This window comes from Microplitis mediator, chromosome 2 (assembly GCF_029852145.1).
Source record: "Microplitis mediator isolate UGA2020A chromosome 2, iyMicMedi2.1, whole genome shotgun sequence".
NCBI lineage: Eukaryota > Metazoa > Arthropoda > Insecta > Hymenoptera > Braconidae > Microplitis > Microplitis mediator.
In genome coordinates, this window is record NC_079970.1 from 25597383 (window position 1) to 25618946 (window position 21564).

The window sequence follows — 21564 nt, forward strand, 5'->3', positions numbered from 1 at the left end:
CAAACAACACAAAAACAGTGTGTGTATTTTTTTTAAATCCGTTTTTTGTCTTTCTTATGCCGTAAATATTTAAATATATATTTATAGATTCTATTTACTTTTTTTAATCTCTATATAACCTTTGGCTCATACTAATTAATCAAAAACTGTTATCAGTATTTTAAGTCCATAAATAGTTACCCTCGAATCGTCTCATTATAGATTCAAACTCAATTAATTTTTTTGTTTAAAAAAATTTTAATTTCCTGTGGCTTAAATTTTTCGTAAAAAATTTCAAATCGTTCGTAATTTTCTTTTCAATTTCGAGTTTCAGTTCAAACAAATTTTTTCACACAATAGTATTGATGATTATTTTTTATCATTCAAATTTACAATACACCGGAAAAAATTATATCAAATTTTATCTTCGCGCCAAAGACATTGAACTTTTAAAAGATAAATTTGAATTTCCCAAATATTTATTTAGATGTAACTGAAATTGAGTTATAAATTATTGTTGACTAATTGTATTAAGTAATTATTCTCGAGATTATTCAGTGTAATGGCATTGCAGTGTTTAATGCAGTTTGAGTTCAAATTAAGGGCAACGTACCCCGAATTTAAATCACGATAAGCTCGTAACGGTACGAAGAACTTTCGTGTCTCGAGAAGTTACACTATGCAATGGACCTATACCACCAGACACATTCATATATCACTATTTTATATATATATATACATATATATATTGTTTGATTGTTGTTATAAAAGAGCGCTAAACGCAGAATGCCGTGACGGTTTAAGTTTATTCGTTTCTCGGCATTGCACCCGATTCGACACCATATCATTTTTATTATCTCTTATTTTCTAATAAATTTAAAATAAAATTCAATATTCAACCCTAGCTTGAATTATTTAAATCTTAATCCCAAAAATTTAATTTTTCCCACCAAAATTTGAATAATTATTCTGATAATTTGAATTATCATTAACATAAAAAATTTGAATATTTATTTTGAATTGCAGTAAATTGGCGGCAAAAGGGGTAAGTATATTTAATTAACTAATTTGTTAATTAATTAAGTTAATAAGAATTAAGTTTTGTAGATAAAGGAGTGAAAAATTTAATTGCAAGTTCAAATGATACCGCGTTAGGTGATGGAATCAATACTTGGACTGTGTATATTGCGGTAGCTGGAGTCGGTTCTTTTTTGCTACGTAAGTTTACATTTTCCTGTATATATTTTATATTGTTATTAAAATAATCTGCATCATTAATTATTAATGATTATAAAATAAGTACATAAATAAGTATTGGGTGTCATCAATAGATTTAGACTCTCATGTTTATCAACAAGTGCTGGTATATCAGCAGTCAATGGCTTCGATTATTACGTACACGAGTTTGGATAAAATATTATTGTACCTGTGTATTGCAACTCGTACTTGAGGGTGAATAAATTCGGTCTGTTTCTGTAATCGCTTGACACGACAGTCACGCGATATTTTCTTCGCTCTTGTATACAACTAAACAAATTTATTTTTTGTTTTAATCGTGTCAAGTGAATGTCTGACAATTGTACTGTCACTTTTGAATTTATATCTGAGTAAGTTATTCATTCAATTTTTTTTCATAACACAAATTAATTTAATCATTTTAATTAATTAATAAATTAATCATTTTTTGTGACGCGAAATTTTTTTTTTTAACAAATTTTGAAATTTTGTAATACATTTGATTTTGGCTGATTAAATTTATCAATTAATTATAATTTTTTTCGTATAAAATAAAAAATATATCAAAGTCATGTATATTAATACACTTACATTTTGGCGAACATGATAATAATTTGACATGATTTAAAATAAACTTAAATCAAGATCCTATCATAATAAAATTTGGCATTCATAATATTTAATAATTATTTAAAAAAAAAAAAAAAATTGTTTACGACTAAATAAACTTCCAGGGAAAATAAATGTCGGCGAATGTTATTACCGGGTTCAATGTCTTTAGATTCTTAGATCTCATATGTACCAGAAATAATAATTATACATCACATGGCAAACTCAAAAAAATGAAAAACAAAAACAAAAAAAAAACAAGAAATTAGAGAATCGTGAGAGACGGTTTCGAAAACGAGCATGTTTATTAATAGCGAACCCGCGTGTGCACTTGGGGATTTAAACATAGTTTTGGCTGAAGAAAACGTCAAACCGACTCGAAAAGTCGGTGGACGCGTTTCGTTTCTTGTTTTTGCTAAAAAATTTTAAACAAACAATAATTATTGTTGGAAAATCAAAACATTATAAATTGTTGGATTTATGTCTGGTTAATTTTTTTTAGTGACTTTTTTTTCAATTTTATATTAAAAAAAACTAAATTATGAAATAGTGAATTAAGTAATTACAGAACTATTTCCATACGTTCCTTTAACCCACATTATTTGCAAGGTGGTTCCGCGAATTTATTTTTAGATTGACGTTAAATCGCAATACGAATAAGAAAATATATATCTTTAATTTACATATACATATTTATTATTCTTATATTTATATTTATAGTATTACTAAAATCGAGTACGTCGTCGCGTTCATAAAAGTGTTTTTAAAAAATACAATTTAACATTAACACGTTTTTTTATGCCTTCATACTCAATTCATTAAGATTTCAACATTTTAATTAAACAAACGTGATTTTTTTTTCGTAAATTATTATTTCAGTTTGAATTAAAAAGATAAATACTCGTACTTAATATTGGGGTAAAAGTTTTTATTGACCATGAAAAAATCGAGAGTCAGTGACAAGGAGAACCAGTGGCCTGAGGATAAATTGAATAACTTATTATCTTCGAATGATCACATGTAATTTCATTTTTTCATTAGTCGTAAATTTGTAATTTTAAATTACACTGATTTATATCAATTATTTAAACATCATTAAGCGCGGGAAAAATAATTTAAATGTACAGAGAACTAAATCCTCAGAGCTTTGGTTTAAAAAATTTTCAATTTTAGTTTTGGAAATTTACTAAAAAATTTTTGAGATCTAAGAAGATCTACATAGATCTTAATAGATCCAATAATATAAATATATGTAGAAAATTTGAAATATTAGAGTTGAAATCTGATGTCAGATCTCGTTTCATAAAATTTATTTTTCGCGGTATTATTTAAAAATTTAAAAAAAAATTCTAAGATCCAAGATCTACATAGATCTTAATATATCTAATAATATAAATGTATATAAAATTTTAAATAATAAAATTAAAATCTGATAAGTCAGATCTCATATTCCACAAGTTTTTTTTTTCGCGGCAGTATTTAAAAATTCAAAAAGAAATTTGAATTTACACTTTAGAAGTTTATTAAAAAAATTTTGAAACCTACATAAATCTTAATAGATCTAATAATAAAAATATATGTACAAAATTTATAAGAATAAAAATTAAATCTGATATATGTATCAGATTTTATTACATAAGACTTTTTTTTCGCGGCAGGATTTAAAAAATTATTTTTCTTTAAATTTATTACATAAAATAGTTGATATAAATTTTAATCTCAATAGCAAAATTTGAGTTAAATAAAATAAAAGGGACATTGACATTCGAATTTATTTTATAAACGGAACAACTCGGGTTTCTGTAAGTGACAGGTTCACCCTTTGGTGGTGTGCCAAGTTCAAACGATTAATTGCCGTATTTTATAGAGCCCCATTAACTAAATGTCATACTACTCACGTGATTTATTTTATTATATTGTTTTTATTTTCACCTAGTTCTTAATTACTACAAAAACTTTATAACCGCAAATAAATAATTACATTTGTAACTTTAAAATTTTTTTGTTTTTTAGAAGTATGTCAGTCAACAAAAATGTTGAAGACACAATGAATGAAATATTAGTCGAAAAACTACGACAATGTTTACCAAAACATCAGGAAAATTACGAGACTATAAAAAGTCTACTGGCAAAACTTTACACCCGCATTACATCCTCAGGTAATTTTTATTTATTGTTAATTATTAATTTTTTTAAATTGCTGTCATTCAATACCCGCTGACAGCAGCCGAAAATTTATATACACAAAAATAAAGTAAAGAAATAAAAAAAAAAACTAGTAAAATTTTGAAAATTTACTGAGAACTTACGTAAATTATTTGGAACCCAGTTGATGGTGACACGGCGATTGTGCTAAAGATTTTGTTGGCAAGGGTCCAATAATTCTTGTGATAATCGTTCGAGTAAAAAAAATAATTTAAATATTGCGAAGAAAAAAAATAAATAAAAGTCGTAGAATTTTTGAGTTTATTTTTAATTTACGAATTTTATTAGTCAATAAATTACAGTAATTGGATAAAAAGATTTATTGTTATTGATCCAGATCGAAAAGTTCGAGAACGCACACTGGAAACGATGTGGAGCAAAGAGTACAACGTTATCGAAATATTTATCGTCTTGCTGGAGGTATAAAAAGTTATTTATTTTGGTAATTTGTAACTCCTTTTTGGTTTTATTTAATCACTTATAAATCGAAATCATTTTTCATTTTTTTATTTATTTTTCTATAGGCTTGTAAAGATAATGGGGTGTGTTGTAACATTACTGGAATATTGCATGAATGTATAGCACCTCGACAATCCAAGGTGAAATTAAAAGGAGCCAAAAATAAGCACTCGAGTAAGATTTATTATTTTTTTTATTATCTATTAAATAAAGTAGATTATTTTTATAAATATTATTATTATATTTAATAGAAAGTGCAAGTCGAACAACAATTGCTCAACTAATACAATTTGGCGGTACGCAAGTATTTTTGAAATTACTAATAAATTCCCAACGAACTGACAATACTATGACAGAAATATTAATATATGAAATACTATGGATATTAAGTCAGGTTATTTTTTATTAATTTGTCTAATTAAATGATAAATTAATGAGATCTATAATTAATGGAAATAAATATTTCAGATTGCTCAGAAGGATCAAAAATTTCCAATAAAAGTAAGACTTTTAAATGTCACCAAAGTGTTTAATTCATTATTAAAAAATAATTATAACGATGCTCGACTACTTTTGCCGCTTCTTCTTATCCTTAAAAGTCTCGCTAAAAATAGTAAGAACTTTACATATAAAATCGATTATCAATAATGAAAATTCAAATAAATAATTAATTATTTTAAGCTTCCGCTGTTCAAATTCTTGTGAAAGACGGAATAGCCTCGAGTTTAGAAAAAACTTTTGTCTGCATCGGATACTCTCCTCACCTCAAGTTAAAAGTTTTATTGGAGTGTCTAAAACATTTTACAAGCAATCGTAATTATCTATGATCAATAATCTATAAATAAATTTTGAATTAAAAAATTAGTAACTTCCGTACTTAATTTAAAATTTGAAATTTTTCAAGGGCTCTGCTGTGCCAAGTTTGTCAAAGGAAATATGGTGCACATGTTGATGCGTGTTTTTGAACGTTGGGACAGATGGGACGGACAGTTGAGACAAAAAATTGCCAACTATGGTCTCTGTACCCTCCACCATTTGTGTTTGATAAGTAAGCATTCAATTGACGACTCCGTTAATAAATAAAATTTTTACATTAAAATAATATTCCGTCATCGTGTGTTACGAGGGTGTGGCTAAATATTTTGGTTTTAATATTCTTATTATCATTTTTATTTTATCTCCACGGCGTTAGATGCATCAAACTGTACGCTGTATGTTTCGAGCTAGATGGTGTCATGAATAATTCATAATACCTTTGTTAGCCGTATCAAAAACTCTATACCTTTATATACTTCCATATAATACGTAATACAAAAAAAAATATATATATATACATACATATATATTCAACATTAACCACTGAGCTTAAAAGTATCTTCATTTTATTTCTGACAATGAAACGTTTTGATCTTTGTCTTGTATTTTATTTTTTGCCCTTGACTAAAAACATTATACGCTGACTCAGCTTTGTAGAACCAGTTATTGTCACCACTAAATTTTAATCCACCGCCATTATATTCATTATTTAAACAAACAATATTATTATACTGTACATTATAACAAAAAGGTTTCAATTATGCACGGAGAAATTATTGTTCTTTCAAATGCTACGGTGACCACCTGCAGAAATTTAAAAGCACGGAAAAATTACTATGGCCATAGTAAAATTGACGATGATTATTACTGTAACCATTTTAAATTTTACTACGGCCATACACGGAGAGTTTTTTGATAAAATTTACTACACTTTAGACTAAACCTGGGCCTCAAACAAAATAAATATGGAAAGAATAGAAATAAAATCCTTTTATTTTATTTTTTACTCTTTTTTATTCAAAAATTACTCGAAATTAGGTTTTTTTTACCCCATAATCGAACACTATCTTGAAACGAAAGTGTAATTATTTATCCAGGTCCAGTTTTTCTCACAATTAACGAGTAAAATTTATTAGATAATTCTCCCGGTGTAGTAATTTTCCCGTGTTTTTTTTTCAATTTCCGTCGGGAGGCTAATATGGTCCAGTTTTACTATGACACCATAGCATTCAAACAGGAATTTCTTCGTTTATAGGGTAGAGGTACCGTTGGCCAGTTTTGGACACTTGAAAAATTAAAATAAAATAAATTTTAAAAGGCGCGCTGACAATTAATTTTTAAAATGTGTAACAAGATACTTCTATCGCACTGTTGCAATGAAAATTTTATTTCATACTTTTTCATTAATTAAAATAAAGTATCAAGTGTCCAAAAATACAGCCGCGGCCATAAATGGCACTTATGCCCTATATATTTGTCACAGAATCCGGACGACGAGCACTCAAAGCAAACAATGGCCTCCAGCTGCTGTACCGTTTCTGCAGCAATTGTCCCGAAACGAAACCCTATGACTTTTTGCTTTCCCGCGTGTGCGGAATCATAAGTCAGTGTTTAGAAAAGAGGGATTTGCCGGTGCCTGAAATGTCACCAGCTAAGTATGATATTAATAAAAATACAAATGTATCAAAAAATATACTTGATGCATGCAACATCTCATTTAATTTTTTATTCAAATGTCTGATATTTAATATAGATTTAATTTACCAAATGGTAATGGGAAGAGGGCCAACAGCGTCGACAGTTGCAGTGACGTTGAAAGTCAGGTAGTATCGTTTTTTGTAATCAATCCAATTAATTTTATATAATTTATTGTTTTATTTTTGTGTAAACAGGCAAATAGTGTTAATTCTGCAGGAAGAATTTGCAGTGACGCGGATTCTGTTGATGATGATGATGATGACGACAATGATGATGATTACAGTGGCGACCAGTGTGCTTTGAATATCGATAAAAATAAATTAAAACACTTTAATGATGTTAATAATGCTGACGAAGGTCAATATTTTGCGAGTGTCATCACATCTCAGCGAACTACCGAAGATCTTCTTGGGTAAATAAATATATTATTTATTATTATTATAATTAATAACAATAATAATATAAATTTCTATTGTATTTTTTAAAGGTACAGTGTTCTCTTTCGAGAACTGGGTAATCTAGAAACGCAATTAATGATGGAGAGCCAATCAAATTCAGAAGACAGTATCGTCGAGTCTGTAATGAGCAAAGAAACCAAACGCACACAATTATTGAGTGACGTTAAATCTTGTGATTCAAATAATTGGACAGGTGTTTGTACACAAATTACAGATGTTGAAGCATTGCCGTATCTGAGAAAACTACGACTTTTGGACGGCATCCCACAGAACGCACAAGAAAAAACAATTTATTGCATCTGTGCCAGTAGAGTAAGAAGCGTAATATCTTTTGTAAAGGTGGCGTATCCTGATCTAATAGGCGGTTGTTGTCGTGGGAATCCCGAGCCGCTTAATGACAAAGACAGAAAAGTTTGCCGAGCAAAGCTGCTAAATAGTGTCGACCGTGGACTTCGACCGAACCTGCATACGCAGGAAGTAATTTTTGACCTGGACGCCCTTTCGATGACTTGCCAAACTCCTGCTGGCGGAACCTCTTCCTCGTCATCTTCTGAGAGACTCGACAGACTGGTTTTGGGAAATTCTGATGAATCACATACCGGTAGCCGTTGCATCGAAACCAAGAGTTTGTTATTCGAATCGAGATTCGAGAGCGGAAACTTACGGAAAGTCATTCAGGTAAAATATTTTTTAAAATTAATGTCTATTGAATGAAACTTGTCAATACTGATGTAAAATACCACAGATAGGCCCACAAGAGTACGACTTAATCCTGACCCCAGATGTCAATAGTGGGTCGAGACACCAGTGGTTTTATTTCCAAGTATCAAATATGGAAGCAAACATTCCTTACACTTTTAATATCGTCAACTGCGAGAAAGCAAACTCGCAGTTCAACTTCGGCATGAAGCCAATTCTCTTCAGTGTTACCGAGGCCCAACTGGGCAGACCGGGTTGGGTGAGAACTGGCAGCGATATCTGTTACTACAGAAACTGCTATCGGAGACCTTGTCGCGGTAAAAATTATCTCACCACTTCTTTCAACGTTACTTTTCCTCATTCATACGACATCTGCTACCTGGCATACCATTTTCCGTACACATACAGTCAGTTGATGACCCACATCTGGAGATGGTCTCGGCTGGAAAAAGAGTCTGTACATTTTACAGCAGAAATACTCTGCAATACTCTAAATAATAATGAGTGCCCCTTGTTGACCATAACATCTCCAGAGTCGACTCAAAATCCAATTAGCGTGAGTACCATTGCAACAATTTTACAACAGCTTGTAAAATTACTAAATTAATCAATTAATTTAATTGCAGAAACGAAAAATAATATTTTTAACATCGCGAGTTCACCCTGGAGAAAGTAATTCGTCTTGGGTAATTCACGGTACACTGGAAGCTCTTCTTGCAGACAGTACTTACGCCAAAAGTCTTCGGGATGATTACATCTTCAAGATAGTTCCCATGCTTAACATAGAGGGCGTCGTTAACGGATGGTAAGTATTATTTTAATAGTATTTATTATTAATAAAAAATAAATAAAAGACCAATCAATCATACGAAATAGCTCTTCATTCTCGCTCTGGTATTACAATATCAATGGCATACATATAAAAAAAAAAAAAAAACAAATTAACTCGTGTAAATTGTTACAATGAATTTAATTAATCTCTAATTATGAATACGACTGGATGACGCAAACATTGTGGCGGTCATTGTGCACTAAGTGACAATAAAGTATTATTGATTTAACATGAATTAAAACTCGCACAACGTTTCGTCTTGCACTCGTATTCAGCTATCAGTACAAATTGTCGAACATGGCATCAGCGGACGTCCCTTGGCCCATCACCTAAGAAGCTGCAAGCTTTCTCAAGTCCTCTGATGCCATATTTTAATCAGTATTATCATTACATTTCGATAATAGTAATAATAATAATAATAATAATTTTTATTACCTTATGTCTATAAACTAATTACGAATTTAATTGAGTCGAGAAGTTGATCTTATTAATGCCGCACTGTTGTCCCTCACGACTCTATTATTTATTATTATTAATATTCAATTAATTACTCGATAAATTTTGCTTCGATAAAAAAAACGGAGGAAGTTTATATAAAATACTAGGACTTAAAAATAATAACTTAATTGGTGGATTACTTGGACGGAGGGTCTAATACTTTTCCGTTGGAGCGGACTTTGATGTTGTACCTATAAGCTGGCTCGGCATCAGGCAAAATGGTGCTTGAGTCTTCCTCTTGGTCCTTGGACGTGTCTCCGCTGGTGGGACTGTTGCTGTGGTCTGGAGCGTCGTTCGCGTAATCTTGATCGCTGTCGTACGGGCCAATGGTCTTGGACTCCTCGAGCGAGTTCTCTGGTTGGCTTGCGGCCTTGTCGTAAGTCGGCGACTGCTGACTCGCACGTTGAAGTGATCTGATTTCGTGTGTCTCCAGTCCAGCGAACACGGTATCAGTGCGTGATTTAATAGCCGGGTTTCCAGTAAATAAACTCGTTATGTCGGGAATATCCTCGGTTCTGCTGCGCTGCTCTTTGATAACGTCCTCGTGTGATTGAGATTTCGTCAAAGGGTCAGAGGAGATGGTGCTCATTAGTCGACCCACTACTGGGTCGATGGGTTGGGTGATTGTGTCAGGGGAATCTGAGCTTTCTTCAATTTCTTCTTGTTTATTCCCGTCATTATCGTCATCATTACTCTCATTTTTATTATTATTGTTACTGTTGCTGCTATTGTTTTCGTATATTTCCGTCTGATGCTCTTCAGCTGCATGCTCGTGCTCCTCTTCTACATTAATATTATCCACGTCTGTTGTTTCGGTCTCCAATTTGTCCGCATTATCGTCGTTACTGTCAGTCTCCGGCAATACCGTTGTCGTCGTCGTCGCGTATGGTCTACGATTTCTGTAACAAATGCACCAGCAATAAATGCCGTCGCAAATATTCAGACAATGGTATTACTCATTATCGTTAGCAAAACTAACAATAAATTATTCATGGTAACCGTATAAAAAATAGAGCTCTTACTTTTTATTTTTATAAATTTTACTATGACTCAATTTTTTTTAATTCACAAGTTTTCAAATATTTTTTGTTAAATTTTTACTTGAGTCAGTAAAAATTACCACTGAAAATTTTAATAAAAAAAAAGCCCAACTTTTATATAATTACCGTATCAACAATTATTTAAATATATATTTTTTTAAGTTTACTTTCAGGGAAAAGGGGTAAAATGGACCTGTTAATTTTTTTTAAACACAAGGTAGCGAAAGGGAGATTTTTGGGCCATTTTACCCCTCCCTTTTTCCCTGGTGTTAATTAATGAGTTAGTTTGTTAATAAAACTACAAAAATAATACAAAAAAAAGCAAGTTGTTAATTTTTTTGTTATTAGTTAAACGTCGATGAAAAGTGCGCACCCCTGTAATTATTCAAAAGCTTCAAACTACTTTTATTTAAACACCATAAATAATTATTTTAAAGACCTATATTAAATAATAATCCAGTTAATATACTAAATAAATCTAATTAACGATAAAGAATAAGTGTAAATATAAATTAAATAATAAAAGTGATAACACTACTCAAGAACTTAAGTGGTACTTGTGCCCCATTAATTATTATGACTATTAATAACTATATGTATATAATAAGATGAAGAGGCGCGCGACTTTTCATGTAACGTGATTAAATGTCTCACCTCTTACCCCTGAGTTGCCGAAACCGGTATGCTTCCGTAGTTGTAATAATAACACCGTGTCTGCTCGCAAATGAAATCCTTAACATGAGTGCAGTCCTGGGAATCCCAAGCTAGTGTTGGTGCCACCATCGCGACACAACCATCCGAGCTCCCACTGTCTCCGCTGAAATAACAATTTAATTAATAATTACCCTAAAATTTAATCAAATTTAATTTAATTACCTTTCACGTGCTACCCTTTGGGGTTCAGTACCGGGCGGTACGTCAACAGCCCGGTTACCAGAACGTCTTAGCATGTAATCAAATGTCGCATTAAATGGCAATCCTGTGCTCATCCACAAGAACATATCAGTTCCTAATTTATTACCCGACGTCCAGAAATCGTATTTAGTGTAGCCGGCGTTTTTCAAATACTGCGTCATGGTATCGGCTTTTTCTTTAGTTTCAAAAGACGCCAATTGAAGGCCCAACGAACGGCAATACTGATAAGCCAGGAAGTAATTTAACTCCGGGCTGTATGGGTTCATTCTCGATACGAAATATTGCACTCCATCGAGCTGGATTGTCGTTATCCTCTGGCCTAGAATAATTACCATATTTTTTAAAAATGTATGAAGTAAAAAAAAAAAAATGGGGTTTTTTTTCAAATGCTAAAGCGATAGAAATATTTAAAATTATTATAATTAAATAAATGAATGAATGGAGTAAAAAAATTTTTATGCTGATCAATATTCCGGCCCGGAAAAAAATTCATTGAGGACCTTAATAACTTATGCATAATGCATAATATTTTATATTTATATATATACATATTTTAAACGCACGTGGAATGTTTGGCTAGGTGTGGGTGAAGGTATGCACATGTTGCGTTTCAATATAAATATATATATATATATATATATAAAGGTTCCATTTCGTCTCGGCACGTTTCTTTCAATCGCTTCCGAGCCGCTAGCATCACACCGTATCCGTTAAATAAAATATATAGACAAACGTACGTGATAAATAATTTTGAATTAATAATTGAATGATAAATTCCAGGAAATAAATTTCTTACCGTTAATCATGCTAAATTTTAACCAGTTATATTTTTTAGAAAAAATATTTAATCATTTAATATACAGTTCATTGAACTCGTTGATTAAGTTGTTGTATAAATTGACTCGTAAATCATCGATGATTAAATAAAAACATAAAAAAAAATTGTTTTAAAAATAATGAAAATTTTTCACATGGGGTAAGTTTTTGTTCCAAGCAATGGAGATAATAATAATAATGTATATTTTTATGGAGACTGAAGACGGTGTAAAATTGCAGGTGGTAAATGACCTGCAGACCTTGAGACATGTACTGTGTTGTGTACGTAATAATATGTACAACAAGATGCAACCGATTGTCTACCGCAGTGTCGGTAGATCAATTACCAGATAAATCCCCGGTATTTTAATATTCATTCATTTAATTATTGGCCTGGGTGCGAATGTGTACCGATCTCTGACCGCTTTAATTTTTTATTTTCAAATAAATAACCGTGGGAAGTTTTTAGTTTGAATGTTAAGCGGTCAGTTATTATTGGGCTGTTGAATTAATCAAGTAAATTAATTTATAAAAAATGGAGTACGCAGTAATAATTGTAGTTAAATAAAATTTTGTGTGATAAAGTATCTGGTACAGTAATAAAATAAATATTACCTGAGGCAATGAACGTTGTGATGAGTAGCAACAGTACAATTTTCATGTTGCTCGCGTATTATATTATTGCTTCCGTTACACGTTACGTTTTAAAAAAACCGGATGTCAGTGTTAGGGTCGCGTTCTCGAACTGGCCTCGCGCAGCCTCGTGAGCTCCCTTAAGAGTCTTCTGACGATGGGTATGCCATGGAGAGGGGGATCGTTGTTGAAGATGATTCACTGAAAGGAGACCGACAGACCGCCGACACACTATACAACAACCGACACCTATATATCCATTTCAGAGACTGAGTAACTCCAAACACTAGACGAGAATCGAGAAGAATCCAAATGCCAACAGACGATTTGGTATCTGGCTGCTCAGTTCGTATCCAAGTAGAGGAGAGACGCTAAAAGATTTAAAAGCTGGACTCACTTGAGACATCCTCAGACACTCCAGACTCAAAATAATCTGAGACACGGTGCCCTGACCAGACATCCTGACCACGGATTCAAAATTCTTATCTCTTCGGTCTACCAGAGACTTTACCAGAGTTTAAAATAAAAAAAAAACCTTTGAAACTGAAACTAATCAAGTCGACACACTCGACGCGTCCAAGATATTTTATGGCTGAGCGACAAAAAATAACAATAAAACACAGGTGATATATTTACCTGGATACAACGAAATCCGTCTCGTTACCAGGAATTTATAGAGATTTACTCTTAAACAGGAATCGTAAGTTTATTTTTAATTACTCCAGTTAACTTTATTTTATTTTATTAAATAAAATTAAAGTTTATTTTTAGCCGGTGATGGGATAAAGAAGTTAAGCATCTTCGTCGGATGATAAATAAAAGCGGAGTTCTATTCACAAGGCCACGGCAAGACGGATCATCTACTAGATGTGCTGTGTATAGTATTGGAGTTTGTAAGTTTGTTGGTGGTGGCGATCCCGTGGGAATGTAAGCGCATGAAGATCGCTGCGATAAGCCATCAGAGATCGAATGGAAGTATAACTTGGGTACAAGTCATGTAGCAAAGGTATAAACGTTGCTCGCTCGAGGCTCTCCGGTGTCTTTACTCGCATGTCCAGGGCCCTCTTCTTCCTCTACTTCTTCTTCTTCTTCTTCTTTTCTTGCAGTAAACCCTCAACTCGGTATAATAAGTAAAGAGAACTAAACAAGCGATCCTCCTTCGCATCAATCGTCTCATCCTTTATTTCTCTCTCAGTATTACCTGGGGTCTACTGTACTGTTGCTGCTGCTGCTGCATTATTCGCCTTCAGCTCATTTCTCAGTCTCTTCTTACATTAACTACAGGAGAGCTCTCGTAGTATATCCTCTTTACTTATTCTTCTCGTTTCATCTTTGGTATCCAGCTGCAGGCGCTGGATCACTGACTGGAAGCCACTTTTCACCGTCCAGCATCCACTATATTTTTTCCCTCAACTATTTCTTCTTTTTTTGTTATTTATTTGCTTTATTTATTCTGCCTCAGCTTTTTGCGATCCAGTGAATCCTTTTTGCTCGAAGCAAAAACAAAAGCTATTCACGTTACCAAAGGATTTGACTACGGCTGGATGTTTTGTGCTGTTGAGGATGAGGATGAGAAAACTAAAGGTTTTTTATAGTAGTAGTAAGTCAAGGAGATGAAGAAAATGAAGATGAGAAGAAGAAAAAGGTTGAGGGAAGCAGAGGAGAAAGAAATGCCGGCAACTCGAGGTCTATTTCAGGATACCAGGGGGATCGCCATGTACGAACCGCCACCACTCTGGAGGTCTCGATTCTAGTCCGCGATCCGCCACGGACTGGAACAAGACCACAAGGGCTTACCCTCGTACCGGGTTCGACATTCTTCGATTTTTTTTGATTTTTTACACCTAAAATGCGCATCAGTGGTCCTCATATTTAATTCAATTTATAGCGAAAAAAATTATTATGTAACGGCATTTTATTGATGTATATTTTTATTATTTTTAGCGGCGGAAAAAATAATTATATTGTTTGTTATTTTATTTTAAAAATTATTAAGTCAAAGGGATTTATAAGGAATATGTTTATATTCGAAGGTCATCCAGCTTTTGCGCGTCGCAAGTTATTTTATTTTATTTTATTTTATTTATTTTAAAATAAAAAAATCCATAGACTCTATGGGTCATTAAAATGATCATTCACGAGATCGTATTTCAACGCTCAGCTCCAGATTTTTTTGGTCGTTTATCATCGGAAAGTATATAATAGGGACCGGCGTGCTTGTATATATAGAATTTTAATATACCGAACCTGTAAATTATCCGTTAATTTATTCGATCATTTATATATCGTATATTTTGAGACGTTTATTTTTTACTAGACAGTTTTATATAAAGGGCAGGTATTAATATTATACATATATTTATTTATATCCCTTTTTTTCTTATCATTCCGAGAAACTAGCGAGTGGTAACTTCTCCTAACGAACCCCGTGTCCAAGCCACTTTGTATCCTTGTCAATGCTCGCATAACTAACTAATTTTGACGTCATAACAACGCACAAAAAAATTTAAAAAATAGTTTAGTTTTTAAATAAATATCAGTAACTTTTTTTGGAACTCAAATTTATTTTTTAAAAAGTAATCACGTTCGTAAAAAAAATTCGTTTTAAAAATTTCCATATCCGTGAACTTGAGAACCAAATTTGAGAAAATTTTGAACTTTCAATTTACCATTTATGTCAATTTATTAAAAAGTGAAAATAATTTTCAACTGATGACTTTTCAAAAAAGTTTTTCTTAATTATTTTAGCAAAAATAATTTGACTTAAAAATTTTTATGGGAAGACATTAAAAAAAAAAAATTTTTGTGACTTTTTGTAAGAACTTTTCCAAAAGAGGTCTGGAGATTTAAAAAATTAAAAAAATTACCAACTCAAAGTTTAAAATTTAAGAGCTCACTTTTATTAACTTTTTTTGCATGACCGTGGAATTAAAAAAAATTTTTAATTAAATAAAATAATTTTCTACCTCGCTCCACGTGTAAATCTTAAAAGTATAATTTAAAATCCTCCAACACACGCAAACTTACATACCCCTTCATTATAACACTAGAGGGCTTTAGTGACGTTATTATTATTTTAAAAGTTTATTATTATTATCGTATTCTTCTATTTTCCGTGACTTGTGTCAGGCAAAGTGAGAAGAAGCAACACAAGAATTAAAAATAAAATGAATAAAAATTCTCAATACTCTTCACGCAAAGTATTCTCCATATCCTAAGGCTAGTTTTAAGTCTAATAAAGCCACAGCCATCACATACATATTTATATACATCCACTACATATATCCTATACAACATTTTATTCAAAGGCTTATTTTTAGCCAGTCCTTATCTCGATCTGCGCACACCGATTACTCTTACATATATTTTAATTTAAAATAAAAAATAAATAAATAAAATCTCACGGTGAATTCTCTTCCTCAATAAGACAAAGCCAACTGAAGCTAATTTCGTAGTTAAAAAAAATTCAGTAATTCTATTACATTATACTATTTATTTTTTACTTAAACACCAAAGGTATCTTTAGTCTTAAATCGCAATTCATTTCTTCAGGACGAACAAAGCAATCCAATCCACCGGGCAGTCAGTGCTTTGTACTCCAGCACGACTCGAGTACAAACAACCAACAACCAGAGAAAGAATAAGTTGGCGGTCAAGGTTTCTTACATTAAAGTCATTGACATCCACCAGCACTTACACGAGGATCTCTCTCAGTCTTCAGTCTTTAATCTTTTGAACTATTACACCACACCGGTCTCGTACTTTTTCCCAACTCTTCTCTCCAGCAAAAATAAACCATTAAATTTATTATCATTAATTTTTTCAGTCAACAAAAAGCAACTTCTACACTTCCCGAGCAATAGTATAATCACGATACTCATGAAGTTTAAGTTTAAACTCGTAGTACTGGTATCGAAGCATGCTGGGCTATTATTGCTAAAATTACTTTTCCTTTTTAAATTTTTTCTCTAACGCGAATATCCTTTGGCATTAAAATCCTCCGTCTATCCACTGGCTTACAACTAAACCGTGAGTTGCTGAGATTAAGTATACTCAAAGAAATATATATATATACATATATAAAACGGCAAAAAGCCTTGGTTGGATTTAACGTAGCCAAGTACTAAGAGCATTGACTCTACTTCATGCTGCAATTTCAACTCGCCAGCAGCTAAATCAATTTTCCACTCGACTCTTCAACGTTTTATTCCCTTATTCTTTAGACCATTAGTTCGTCAATTTCAGATAGTATCTCTCTACATTAGCTATTACACATCTATACAAATACAAATACATGTAAAATATACCAGCAGACTTAGGAGACTACATTTATATGTATACTATATTTACATATGTCTTCTCTCGTCTGGTAACTCGTCATCCCGATGCGTGTGAATATTATTTATGATTGGCATCTATCACATGTAATGTTACATCAACAATAATGATATAAATCTCGGGAAGGTATATATTTAACGAGCATGGCAATAGATCCTGACAATTACCGGACTGTCTTGGGCTGAAAAGATAATTTTGTTTGGTACTGTGGGCTGTGTTGACTGTTGGACTCTCATCAGTTTAAATAAATAAAATACAAATATATATATAGCTTGAGCAATACTTACCTTGAAATATATATTTAAAATCTTACATATATAACTATATTGCTATGCCGCGCAGGAAGATCATTTCCTTTGAGCACGACTTCCGGCCGCCGGAAACGTCTCTCTAACTGTGACTGAATCCTTAAATGATGTTTCAGTGATCCGTTGAATGATTCAATAATTAAAACTATCATTACTATTATTATTATTATTATTGTTAGTAATAATGATAATAATAATAATATTACTCTGTAAAAAATTTTGAGTAAATGTGGATTTTATTTCAAGCCAGATTCACTCAAACACTCGGAATTTCGGAGTAAACAAATCACTCAGCATATGGAGTTTTTTTTCGGCGAAGTGATGGGATCTTTATTTGAATTTGCCTCCAGTTTTAATGTTGATAGTAAATTACACACCAAGGGAGAGAAGTAGGACATTCCCACCCGTGTGTATAATTGCCTACCCGAAAATGAGGGTCGCAAACACGCAGATCGGGTGAAAATTAATAATTTTCATATCTGTACTTGAAATTTAAATTCCCGCCCTGTTTAGAGGAAGAAAGTCGTTTTTTACAAGAAAGCAGATGGTAAAAATTAGCGCATGCGCCATTTTTATCAAAAAAACAGAGGTAATAGTATATTACACACCATGAGATGAAAGTTGGATATTTCAGCCCGGGTGTATAATTACGCGGCGGGAAACTTGAAAGTTTAAATTTCTGGCTCGGAGAAGAATGGCGCGTGCGCTAATTTTTATCACTCGTTTTCTCACAAAAGAAAAGAACTTTTTTCCCTCTAAACAGGGCAGGAATTTAGACTCTCGGCCCAGGTATGGTGGAAAATAAATTTCCCATGGAGTGAACTAGACTCCGTGAATTAAATCAATGAAAATGAATCTGTTCTTAGTGCGCAGATTTTCTTACATAAAAATATTGTTATTTATATCTGCGTACAAGATAAAACCGAAAGCGCAATAGTTAAATCGCTTTGAAGCATCTAAAGATAAATAAAAATTAATAAAATTTAATTTTTAACAGCAACCGGTATGGACTAACTAATGAGGATCTTAACCGACGTTGGAGTAATCCAAGCCGTGTGTTACACCCTGTAATATACCATACAAAAGGTCTTATGGAGTATTGCAGCAGGGTGTTACACCGTCCACCTCATGTGTTCGTTGATTACCATGGACACTCCCGCAGGAAAAATGTATTTCTTTTTGGTTGCTCAAGGTCGGGTTCATGGAGCGCCGCTGACCGCGAGAAACCTGATCAGCCTGACCACTATTTGGTAATTATTATTTTACCAGTACGCTATTATTTTACTTACCATATTACTATTCACGATACTTTTAATTGTTGGTTGTTAGTTTGTCGCGACCAACATTTTTTTACATTTACTGGATAGTAATATAAACAATAATATATTTAATTAAATGACTTTAAATAAAATATTTAATGGTTTTGTTATTTTAGATGCTTCCAAGACTCATGCAGAAAACATCGCCTGCTTTTGCACTGCCTCTGTGTTCATTCAAGGTCGAAAGGAGCAAAGAATCCACTGCCAGGGTCGCCATATGGCGCCAGCTCGGCGTAGCCAGGTGAGGGCTTATGGTATTTTACCTTTTTTCATTTTCTTTTTGTTTTATAGATTTAATTGTATCAATATTTATTATTTTACGTCATATATCAAGAATACCATCGGCTTGATCTGCTGCTGGTTGCCCGCTAGGACATATTCCTATTTTTTTATACAATAACCGAGCTCATAAATTTGAATCCCCAGTAATTAAATTTTTGACATCTTTATGTAAAAAATTAATACTCAGTACTGGTAAAAAAAATGGGTAAAATTGTTAACTGCTAGCCGTAGATTTTTAATCAATAAAAGTATTTTATAAAAAATAATTATTAATTTTCTCACTAATTAAATAAATTTTCAAATAATTAATTTCGTGATATTAAATTATTATTTTAATGTCATGTCAGAGATTCTTTGATATTTTTATGGCACAATTTTGTATAAAAAAAATTTTTGGATGACTAATCAGCCGCCCAATTTCAAATTTCAGTAGAGATAATTTTTATAAATTTCAAATTTGTTTTTTAAAAAAAAGTCAGTGCGCCAAATTCAAAAATTCATAATGTCGCATAATCGACATCTTTCTGTAAAAAATTAATACTTAGTACTGGTAAAAAAAAAATGGGTAAAATTGTCAACTGCTAGCCGTAGATTTTTGATCAATAAAAGTATTTTATAAAAAATAATTATTAATTTCCTTACTAATTAAATAAATTTTAATTGTTCAAATAATTAATTTCGTGATATTAAATTATTATTTTAATGTCAAGTCAGAGATTCTTTGATATTTTTATGGCACAATTTTGTAAAAAAAAAATTTTTAGATGACTAATCAGCCGCCCAATTTAAAATTTCAGTAGAGCTAATTCTTATAAATTTCGAATTTGTTTTTTAAAAAAAAGTCAGTGCGCCAAATTCAAAAATTAATGTCGCATAATCCCAAAATTTTTTAAAATTTTCCTCTTACCAGATTTTGAATTTAAGCAGCCGTAATTATTAGAGCGACTGGGCCTGGATTATTTTGAATACTAAAATTTAAAAGTTAATTTTTATTTTTGTCACCATAGCGGTGAGAATATAAATTAGCGTTAATTAATTAATTGCCTATACTTTAATCAATCAATTGATTATTTATTCCAGAAGTTACACAATGGAAAGTAGTTTCTGCGGATGTGACCAAGGGCCTCTAGCTGGATTACACTTGGACACTAATCACTTGCGAAACGTAGGTCGGGATTTTTGCCAAGCTCTTGCTTTCCTCAAGGACACTACTGATAATTGGATCCTCGACAAGTATGTAATTTTGTTAAATTTATTGTTCATCTACAAAGTATGTAATTTAATAATAAATATTATTTATACTCAAGATTTAGCTAATAAATAATATTTTTAAATTATTGTTATATACTTTGAAGACTTATATTAAATTACACTACGGGATTAAGGATACAATTATATAATTTGTATGAGAAAATGAGTTTTCCGATTTAAAATGAATTTAATCTAGATCATCGACTAGCGAAGAGTGCTGCCCACTTGAGTGCGTAAAAAAAAGTGTAAAAGACCCAAATGTATCCAAGACAAACACGCGAATCAACATATCGATGCCATCAGAAGAAACTCAATAATTGTTGGCAATTAAAGACAATCAAGGCGAGAATTATCTTGCGTGGTTTTTAATTAAACTTCCATTCATTTTAAATCTTCTAATAAACCAACAAATTAATCGACATCGCATGATTTTTTTTATTAATTAGAATTACTAATTTATTAATAAACGGGCGTATAATTTATGCTTTCATTTTATAAATTAAAATTTTCATTGAGAAAAATAATAAAATTTTTTTAAACTTACAGATTTATTGCCGACGAAAGTAATGAAGAAAAATGTACTGATACTGATGAATTATCATCGACATGTGATTCTGACGACTCGAGTTGTGCTGATTAAATAATTTTTATTTAAGTAATTAATCCTATGGAATTTACTGTGTAAATTATCTAGTAAATTATTATTATTATTATTAAAAAAAAAAATATTGATCTCTGAAGCTTTAAAAGATTTAAATAAATGACAATTATTAATTAGATTAATACATTTATTAATAATAATTATTATCAAGTTTACAATTAAAATAATTATAAATTACAATACAATCAATAAAAAAATTACTCTGATGGTTTACAAATTTTTTCTTCAATGCAAATGTCATAGCAACATTTTTCATCAGTACCACAATGACCATCTTGCCCGCATAATTCCGGAGAGTCGCTCCAGTAAAAACTTCTCGGACAATTGTCTCTTGGAGGCGGGCATTTTTTAATATTTTTTTCATGACTCGAGTGCTCGAGTTCAAAAAAAGGCAGACGCCATTCGAAAGATTTAAAAACACCCATAAAAAATACGGGGTAATTAGGCCAAGAATTGTATTCGTCAACTTGATCATCAGCTGGACGTCCCGAAGGACAGCAGTAAAATGAATT

The 21564-nt window shown here is 31.7% G+C and overlaps 2 protein-coding genes across 15 annotated transcripts; one reads left to right on the plus strand and one right to left on the minus strand.

Moving 5' to 3' along the window:
- The first annotated feature begins 1296 nt into the window (after positions 1-1296).
- LOC130664218 (cytosolic carboxypeptidase 1-like) lies at positions 1297-21259 on the plus strand. Of its 12 annotated transcripts, none has more exons than XM_057464053.1 (20): positions 2189-2433; positions 2704-2844; positions 3838-3983; positions 4367-4449; positions 4554-4662; positions 4740-4882; positions 4957-5101; positions 5170-5301; positions 5393-5536; positions 6788-6959; positions 7058-7127; positions 7197-7414; positions 7490-8138; positions 8206-8715; positions 8786-8964; positions 18537-18789; positions 18975-19099; positions 20221-20373; positions 20588-20733; positions 20938-21259. In XM_057464053.1, exons 2-19 carry the CDS (start codon positions 2762-2764, stop codon positions 20706-20708), a joined length of 3435 nt encoding a protein of 1144 aa, XP_057320036.1. In that variant the 5' UTR covers positions 2189-2433; positions 2704-2761; the 3' UTR covers positions 20709-20733; positions 20938-21259. The 12 variants fall into 12 exon arrangements, 10 of the variants coding, with proteins under 10 accessions (XP_057320040.1, XP_057320043.1, XP_057320038.1 ...); XM_057464052.1 differs by having other exon boundaries at positions 2189-2382; XM_057464057.1 differs by lacking the exons at positions 2189-2433; positions 2704-2844 and adding an exon at positions 1297-1586.
- Positions 9023-13035, minus strand: LOC130664224 (myb-like protein P). Of its 3 annotated transcripts, none has more exons than XM_057464075.1 (4): positions 12876-13035; positions 11406-11763; positions 11191-11346; positions 9023-10388 (listed from the first exon to the last, which is right to left on the minus strand). In XM_057464075.1, exons 1-4 carry the CDS (start codon positions 12919-12921, stop codon positions 9626-9628), a joined length of 1323 nt encoding a protein of 440 aa, XP_057320058.1. In that variant the 5' UTR covers positions 12922-13035; the 3' UTR covers positions 9023-9625. The 3 variants fall into 3 exon arrangements, with proteins under 3 accessions (XP_057320058.1, XP_057320059.1, XP_057320060.1); XM_057464077.1 differs by having other exon boundaries at positions 10248-10388; positions 11184-11346; XM_057464076.1 differs by lacking the exons at positions 11406-11763; positions 12876-13035 and having other exon boundaries at positions 11184-11325.
- Positions 21260-21564: the final 305 nt, after the last annotated feature.